Source organism: Coptis chinensis, chromosome 7 (assembly GCF_015680905.1).
Source record: "Coptis chinensis isolate HL-2020 chromosome 7, ASM1568090v1, whole genome shotgun sequence".
Classification (NCBI taxonomy): Eukaryota; Viridiplantae; Streptophyta; class Magnoliopsida; order Ranunculales; family Ranunculaceae; genus Coptis; species Coptis chinensis.
This window is the reverse complement of record NC_141462.1, coordinates 69316471-69325613: the sequence shown is the minus strand read 5'-3', so window position 1 is coordinate 69325613 and position 9143 is coordinate 69316471. Positions and strand designations below refer to the sequence as shown.

The window sequence follows — 9143 nt, the reverse complement described above, 5'->3', positions numbered from 1 at the left end:
GGTTATAAAAATTGTATTTGTTTGATTATAAGTCTGTTTACATTTAATGATATTTAAGTGCTTGATTTGCCTTGACGCACGAAAGTGACTCTTTGCATGTGTGGTCTATTTTGACATGAGTAATGCTAGTATAATTATAAGTGATAATAATGTTTTAATGTGTCGCCCACATCTTTAGAACTCTCCACGCCTCAGGATTTGGTAATGAGATATTATGACTTGTGATGTCATGTGATAGATGGGTATTCATTGAATGTGTCATGAATGACCCGGGTATTCATTGAATGTGCCATGAATGACCCAATCGTTTGGACTGCCCTAGAGAGGAACTAAGGTATTCGCCTTGCGGGTTGGTCGTATTCCTTGAATGTACGGGAATGTAGGTTTGGGTATTCCTTGAATGTATAGGAATGACTCGGGGCATTCATTGAATGTGCCATGAATGGCCCGTTAGTGTTATGATGGGTATTCCTTGAATGTGGTAGGGAATGACCCAAGGTATTCATTGAATGTGCCATGAATGACCCGGATATTTGTTATGCCCAAAGAGGCTTTGTGATTATGTGTATGGAAAGCCCAGAGATGGCTGTGACTCACAAGTTACGAGTTTACAAGATGAAAGTATGTTTCCTGGAGGCGATATCCCGCTTGGGACGTATGTCTTGTAGTGGTACTCGGTGTGAGTGAGGCGCACGGATATGTGTGATTTGGCAAATGTGTGTAGTGCAAATCGTGGAGTAGGAACTAAAGGTTGGGCTGTGTCTTTGAATAAAGGAGTCAACAAGATAATTAATAAGCAAAGTAAAAATATTGATTTTACGTGTGATGGAGTTATGGCATATGATGTCTATGATTTCTTATGAGAAATGTTTACGTGGTTTGTATGAGTTGATACTCACAAGGGATGAATGTACTCCTTGGTTGTGACTTTTCCTCGTTCTCATAAGTAGACGAGTGATACTAAAGTAAAAGTATATGAATTGTGTGATGTTATGGATATGAAGTGTGACGGTGAATAATACTAGTAAATGATTGTGAGTTCTATGTGACTGTGAATTGACTATAACTTGATATGTTATTACGAAACTATTAATGACTTGTGATAGTTTGAGATCTATGATTATACACGCAGAAACTTTATGACGTAATGATGTCATATGAATGACTACCCTTGATATAGGTATTTATGATAAGTGGTATTCCCGAATATCTGGGACGAACGAGGAGTTATATCAATTAGACTTAAATGTCTTAAATGAGGTTGGGTCATGAATAGAATTTTTGACCGGTTGAGATAAATCAATTTATTGTGATGACTTGTTTTTTTGCGGGGGGTAGGATCTATTAATCTTTTCTCGAGGGGCGTAATATCCTACCCTAAGACGGCGTGTCGGCTTAAAGGTAAGGTATACCAAACTCATATTTAATTAGGTTATCATATGTGCAGTTAATAAATGAAATGTAAGTGGTATTGTATTGTGAGTTATTTTGGAAAGTGGGAATGACGAGTAATATTATATGAGATTCTTGGAATTTGTATGTTGGGGGTGAAATCTTACTTGGGAAGAAACTACACGCCGTTTTTGGAAAACGGAACTATATTGTCTTCCAAGTTGAAATTGTTTGTAATGTTATATTATTCATTTGATAGATTATTATATATATATTTTGTTGTTAGTCTATTCATCATACCCAAGAAATTCAATTTGCTGACCCATGTTTGCTTTGTTTTGCAACGTGGGTGTGTTTTTGGGAACATAGATGGTGGAGTGCAGTGGATGAAGACACGTGACTTGGATTTGCTCTTGGAGTCTTCTGGTTTAAGTTTTTCGAAAGTGTATGGTTTTGAATTGAAACAAAGGTAATAGAGTTGGTTAGTAAAATTTTTATTTGTAAATGAAGCGTTGTTCTTTCAGTTATAATTTGATCTCAGTTTTTAAATAGTGTAGTTGATAATATGTTAGTGGGTTTTGTTTCACCCTGGGTTTCCAGATGATTGAATATCAGTTTTAATTTTTCTGGAAATTTGGGGTGTGACACTAACTCTACTTTCTTAGTGTACAATTGTAGCATATCTAGTGATCTTAGGTATGTTAGGCTTATAGTCTGTCGATTTTGCGTCTTTGTGTGCCTCCTTTTAAGGATCTAACTCTTAGGAAGGTTTGTAAGGTTTACCCCTTTGCAATAAAAACCGGTGGGAACCCCATAACTTTTTTCAAAAAAAAAAAAAAAAACTATGACATGCCCAATGCATTATCTTGGCAGTATCCCCGCTATGTAGGATTTTTTTTTTTTTTTTTATTGGCAAACTTGTTTTAAATGAGATCAAGAACTCTTTGATCTTTGGTTGGGGTTCGACCCCGCACCTTTATCATCACTCAAATATTTTACCGACTTTGCTACTTTCGGCACCTGCCTGCTATGTGGGATCATTTACTTAAAGGTTTTGATCTTTCCTAGTAAAATATCCTCTGTTTTCTACAGTGAGTGGCACATCTAGCCGACTGCGCCGAATCTAAATACTTTCAACCCATTTTTTTTTTTCCGATAAATCTTAATTGTTGAATCATCCCACACCCATTATCTGCAAATCTGACTAATTTTTTAAAGTGCTATCTGACGTAGCCAACTTCCAACGTCTATTCACACAATCAAAAAGGAGATTGCAGAAGAGGAAGCATTCAACAACCTATTGAAACCACGTACCAGTGTTCACCACACAGTTTCAACAGTACAACCTACACATCTTTTATTAGAATTCCCCTTAAATCATGGGATCTCATAATTGTAATATCTTGGCATTGTGTAGATGTATTAATGGTGTATGGTTGGTGACAAGTCTATATAAACCACCATTGGTATTGTAATCAAATCCAAGTTATCAATAACATTTCCTTCTATTAGAATTATAATAATTCACATTCTAACAACTTTAGCATTAACTTTCACAGCCAAAGAAACCACCCAGAGTAGAAATGGTGCCGCAGAAAAGCTTCTGTTTTGGAGGAGGAGTTCTAGCCTCTAAAGCCCTAGAGGGTTCTTGCAGAACTAGGACCGTTCCTTGATAAACCTGGTTCTAGTGCCAACTACCAGGTTAGAAAAATTGCATCGACCGCAGACGCAAATGAATAGTACTATTACGAAGAAAATGAATTCTGGAAAGTTAGATCTATAACCACTCTCAACGCTGGATTATACAATATGCGCTTAAGAGGCAGAAAACCAAACTAATACAACAGTAGCTGGGAACTTTGATCTGGGAGAACCCAACTTCCATCATACGACCATTTTGCTGAGAAAGTGACCCAAAAATGCAATACTGCTGCAAATTTCATTTAGTCAGATTGCTTACTTGAACATACAAATTGCATTTGCAAATTTTTCATATATATGCCATCTCATGATACACCAAAAACAAAGTCTAAATGCAATTTAAACTCTAAAATTACCCATACCCATCTTGTCGAGAACATAGCAACCTTTAGCTTTCCTAGGAAGTCTATTAACGTTGTCAAAGGCATAGCACTCTTCATCTGTTGCACACCTTGCTAGAGCATCTGCCACACAATTACCCTCTCTAAACACATGGAGAAAAGTAGCATTCATGATACACCCGAGACGCCATTCCTACCAAAATGCTTCCCTGTGATACACACTTAACTTAATTGCAAAACACAGCTCATTGGAGATGGCATTGTCTCTTCATATACTGCTGTCGGCAGAAGTTACTACTGTTTGAGACCACTCCAACAAGAAACCTGCCAACGATTACTCCTTCAATAAAAAAAAATTATACTTTTTCCTCTTCATTCTATAAAGTATTAAAATAAATAAAATAATTAACTAAAATTATCGGCAGAAATGATAAAGAACGCATTAAGAAACAGAGAAAATTTAATGTCGGGAGAGATGAAACAGGTTATTGCCAAAACAGCAGGTATTTACATTACTCAATTTTTACAAGATCTTCCTCCTCCTCAACCAATTGATGTCACAAACAAAACCTTCTATGGCTACCTCAGGAAATGAGACTGATCTCTAGTCTCTAATTGCCATTAAATATGGAATTGAAGGCGGCTTAAGCTCGTATTCATAATTTACAGTAACTAAAAAGTAATCACATATTCATAGTACACGAATCAAAATGTCAATAACTAAGAAGTAAAAACACCGTATAATCAACCTAGTTAGTAAATTTGGGGACATGAATTATTCAGAACGTAAATCCATCCGGTCTAATTCGGTTTCAATTTCGAAACATTTGGAAAAAAATTATGTCATATATTCATTGTACGGCAAATATTCGTCTATATGTTTATTCGTGTATAATTCAATTTTATATAATAAAAATGTACACATAAACCACTTCCATTTTATGAAATATAGGTCAAAATCATAGATAATTACTTATATTAAGCGTTCTAAATAGTACTTTTAGCTATATATAGTTTTTTTAACCACCACATCACATCTTAACAAATAGGACCGAATTATTTGGACCGAATTATTTCCGAATCCGAATTTTACCCGTTTAGAACTTTTGAATCCCGAAAATTTTCCGAATTCGAATAATAATCTTATTTTTCCCGAATGATTCGTTTTCAAAAATTGTGTTTAATACGCAAATTAAACGCGAACACGGATCATCAACTCTGTTTTAAATACTTAATCGTCAATCAACTTTATTCTTTCGTCTTCTTTATCTCGTCGTCCTCAAGAAAAAGCAGTTGCAGAATCATCCATACAACTAGAAAGCAAAAGATTTATACTAAACTAGTAACATCTCTAGTCAACACCTACTAATTTGGGCCAATGATTCATTAGCCGGCAAAATGGGTCATTATCGAAAGTGACATAGACAGACTGGTAAGACCAAATTTGAAGTCTGCTCCTATATATTATTACTAAACGTTTACACGTTCTTCCTACTGAATTCGCAAAGATGATTTCAAAGCAGACATTTACATTACTTAACGTTTACATGTTCTTCCTACTCTTTAACCAATTGATGTCACAAACAAAATCTTCTATGGCCACCTCAGGAGGAAATGAGACTGATCTACAGTCTCTAATCGCTATTAGGGCATCTCCAATGGGGTGTAAAACCGTATAGAGTGGAAATTTTACACTCCAAATATCAAAAAACTCTCCAATGGGGTGCTAAAACCGTAGGTAATAGTGTATTAGCTAATTTAGAGAGGGTGGGAAATTCCCTCTCGCTATTAGTTAATAAAAAGCCCGGACGTCACTTAAAATAACGCCTCGCTTAACTTAAAACTTCGGACGCCACTTCAACACACGTTTGAAGCTTTATTTTAACCCGGACGCCACCTGCCGACGCCCCAGTTTAAATTAAAGAGGGACGCCACTTGGAGTGACGTCCAGGAAGTTTAAAATCTATTTTTTTTACACTCTTCCATTTGGAGAGTATAGAGTGTGGATATTTATGAGGTATACAATACTACACAATTAGATGTGTAAAATCCTAATGGCACCTACGTGGAGCCTAGGTGGAGGTGTAATTTTACACCCCCATTGGAGATGCCCTTAGAGATGGAATTGAAGGCGGCTTAACCCTCGTGGAACCAATCTTTTCATTTACATGCGCTGGCAAGGCATTACATGCGGCAAAGCGTCATCAAAGAGTCATAAGTTTGAATCTTTCCAAAGGAGTTTGGTTGGATCGTTATCGCCTCATATTGAAACCTCACTTTCCTAAGGCTCATCAACCTAGACCACAATCAACTCTCGGTGAGATTCCACAAGAAATTGGTCGGTTGTTTCGCCTTCAAGCACTCGACCGTTCAAGAACACTTTCGAAGGAGAAATTCCAAATAATCTAACCCAATGTATCTTGAACTCAGTCCATTGATTTAAGTTGGAACAAATTGTCGTGGAATATTCAGTGCCAGAGCTTGGCTCATTGTCAAAGCTTGAACTCTTGAGAATTGGAAGAACCAAATCCGACAGAATGCTACCCCCTTCTTTAGGTAATCTTTCGTTGTTTCAAACCTTCATTATACAAGAAAATAATTTGGTTGGAAGTATTCCAAACCACCTTTGGTAGATTTGTCAAGCTTAAACCATTTTCGGTGTTGCGGGTAATAGACTATCCGGTGAGGTCCCTTTAACAATTTTCAACATCTCATCCCTGAATTTATTAGCAATTCCGGTAACCGGTTTAGTGGTAGTCTTCCACCGACATGGGCATCACCTTTCCCCGATCTCGTTGGTTTCTATGGGGGGAAATCAACTTTTCGGACTACTCCCAATTTCACTAGCTAATTCTTCTAAACTTCAACTTTTGATATTTCTTCAAACAATTTTGAAGGACAAGTTCCTAAGGATTTTAAATTCCCTCAAACTATTGAAAGGATAAATTTTGGAAACAATCATCTTGGAACAGAGAAGCTCATGATTTGAGTTTTATCACTTATTTGATCAACTCCGGTAATCTAAAGATGTTGATCTTGGACCAAAACAATTTTGGAGGTGTTCTCCCGAACTCTATTACCAATCTCTCCAACCAAATTGAGAAGTTGTATCTAGGATACAATCAAATATCTGGAATCATCCCAGAAGGGATTGGGAACCTCGTCAAATTGTTTCTATTATCTCTCTCTGCTAATAACTTTTACGGTTGTATTCCATCTTCTGTTGGAAAACTTCGTAGTTTACAGGGGTTATTTCTTTACGCAAACAATTTGTCTGGACCTATCCCATCTTCTCTAGCAAACAATACTAAATTGAGTCTGTTAATTTTAGGAAGCAACAGACTGGAAGGAAACATTCCTTCAGGTCTTGGTGATCTTAGCCTATTGCAAAAACTGAATCTGGGACAAAACAACCTAAATGGTACCCTACCTAAAGAGATCTTTAATATTTCCTCTCTGCTTTTTCTTTACTTCTCTATGAACTCCTTAACTGGTTCCCTCCCTTTAGTAGTAGGAAAACTAAAACATCTTGTTCTAATGGATGCGTCTGGAAATAAGTTATCTGGTCCATTGCCTATTACTCTTGGTGAGTGTGAGAGTCTGGAAAAGTTATACTTGTATGATAATTTGTTTGAAGGGACAGTTCCTCAATCTTTCAGTTCTTTAAAGAATGTGAAAGAATTAGATCTATCAAGCAACAACTTGTCCGGTGGAATTCCGAAATATTTAGAGGTCTTTCCGTATCTCCAGTTGTTGAATCTATCCTTCAATAAACTTGAAGGTGAGGTACCAGTGAACGGAATCTTTAAAATTGCAAGCAATTTTTCAGTAGCTGGAAATTCTGATATCTGTAGGGGTATACACGAACTGCAATTGCCGCCATGCCGAATTAACAATTCTGAAAAGCAAGGAAGGTTCGATCCTTCCAAAATAGCAATTATCATCAGTGTGGCCGTGTTTATTCTTTTGGCATCATGTTCTATGATATTTTACTTGAGAAGAAAAGGTAAACTTAAAACGGCTTCTTTGCCATCAATCAGTGATCAGCATGTTAAGGTCTCTTATGGAGATCTTTCTCAAGCGACTGGTGGATTTTCTCCAACTAATTTTGTTGGTTCAGGTGGTTTTGGCAGTGTGTATAAGGGAATGCTCAACCAATATGAAACTGTTGTTGCTGTTAAGGTGTTCAAACTTCAATTGAGAGGATCGTTAAAGAGTTTCATGGCAGAGTGTGAATCATTGCGTAATATCCGCCATCGAAATCTTGTTAAGATTCTAACTTCTTGCTCTAGTATGGATTATGAAGGAAATGAATTCAAAGCACTAGTCTTTGAGTTCATGCCAAATGGAAGTCTAGAGAAGTGGTTGCATCAAGAGATTAGAGAACAAGACGAAGAATCGAATTTGAACCTACTTCAAAGACTAAATGTCGCCATTGATGTTGCTTCTGCACTTAGCTATCTTCATCACGAGTGCCACGTTTTGGTTATTCATCGTGATCTAAAGCCAAGCAATGTGCTTCTTGATAAGGATATGGTAGCTCATGTTGGTGATTTTGGTTTAGCAAAGCTTCTTTCGGGATCGATAGAGAACTTGCATGACAATCAAAGTACCTCAGTAGGGGTAAAGGGATCTATTGGCTATTCCGCTCCAGGTAGGAATTCAAAGATCGACATGAGTTGATTTCAGTCCTTTTTCCAATTCATAAATGCATGAAAATCAATATCTGGTATACTGCATTAGTTATAATATTTATGTGTCCATATTTTTGTGACACTCAAATGCTTTTATTTGCCTCTTTTTCCCCCGTGTTAAGTTAGACACCATTAACAACCCAGTTACACGAGCTGATATAGGTATAGGAGGGCCTTGGATAGTTGGATGTTTTCAGCTCCGGAGCTTATAGCATAGTTATTTAGATATTTTTAAAGAGGAAAAATGAATTGTTAGTGCAAATGAAAAGTCTGTTTATTTGAATAAAAACTATCAACTTAATCTAACTTCTTTTCGTCCATGTTAGTTGAGTTAGAATTGAAAAGATCGAGGATGATGAAAGAACTGTGGTTGTAGCGGTAATTAAGCCAGTTTGTTTACTTCTATCAACATCTTAAGTGACGATTGTGAGGACCTTTTCAATTTCTCTGTAGTATAATGGATGTAAAGTATTACGATATTATGACTCTTAATATATTTATTTTTTTACTTTTAAATAGTTTTATGGAAACTAGTGATTGATGTATATGTTGCAGAATATGGTATGGGAGCCGATGCATCCATACAAGGTGATGTGTATAGTTACGGAATTATGGTGTTGGAGATGTCCACAGGAAGGAGACCAACCGACGAGATGTTTAAAGACGGTTTATGCCTCCATAACTATGCTAGCAATGGTTTGCAAGATCAATTTATAAAGATCATAGATCCAATACTTCTATCTGAAGGAGATGACACTCTAGGAGATACTTATAATAACATAAAAATCGGCAATCACAGAAGAGCAAAATTGCTAGAGTGCTTGACTACAATAGTCAGAATTGGGGTTGCATGTTCTGTTGAATCACCGTCAAAGAGAATGGATATCAGAGATGTTAGTAAAGAATTGCACGCTAGCAGAGACACATTTCTTGGTACTAGGTTCACGAGAGAGAACGAATCGACTCCAAAGCGGTTTAATTGAAAGGTAAAATCACATCTTTATATATATATATA

At 36.6% G+C, this 9143-nt stretch overlaps 2 protein-coding genes and 1 long non-coding RNA gene across 3 annotated transcripts in view; 2 read left to right on the top strand and 1 right to left on the bottom strand.

The window, feature by feature from the left end:
* Positions 1-2881: 2881 nt before the first annotated feature.
* On the bottom strand, positions 2882-3761 carry LOC147488598 (uncharacterized). The gene is made up of 2 exons (XR_015202623.1): positions 3456-3761; positions 2882-3322 (listed from the first exon to the last, which is right to left on the bottom strand). It is a non-coding gene; the product is annotated as an uncharacterized LOC147488598 (long non-coding RNA).
* A 722-nt stretch (positions 3762-4483) lies between these two features.
* The window catches only part of LOC147488595 (uncharacterized), a 31530-nt gene continuing 26870 nt past the window's right edge, over positions 4484-9143 (top strand). Inside the window, exon 1 of the mRNA XM_086574876.1 lies at positions 4484-5082. Coding sequence (XP_086431002.1) covers positions 4943-5082 — 140 coding nt within the window. The 5' untranslated portion in view covers positions 4484-4942. The remainder of the gene's footprint in view (positions 5083-9143) is intronic.
* On the top strand, positions 6383-9111 carry LOC147488597 (putative LRR receptor-like serine/threonine-protein kinase At3g47570). Its single transcript, XM_086571025.1, has 2 exons — positions 6383-8088; positions 8684-9111. Exons 1-2 carry the CDS (start codon positions 6462-6464, stop codon positions 9109-9111), a joined length of 2055 nt encoding a protein of 684 aa, XP_086427151.1. The 5' UTR covers positions 6383-6461.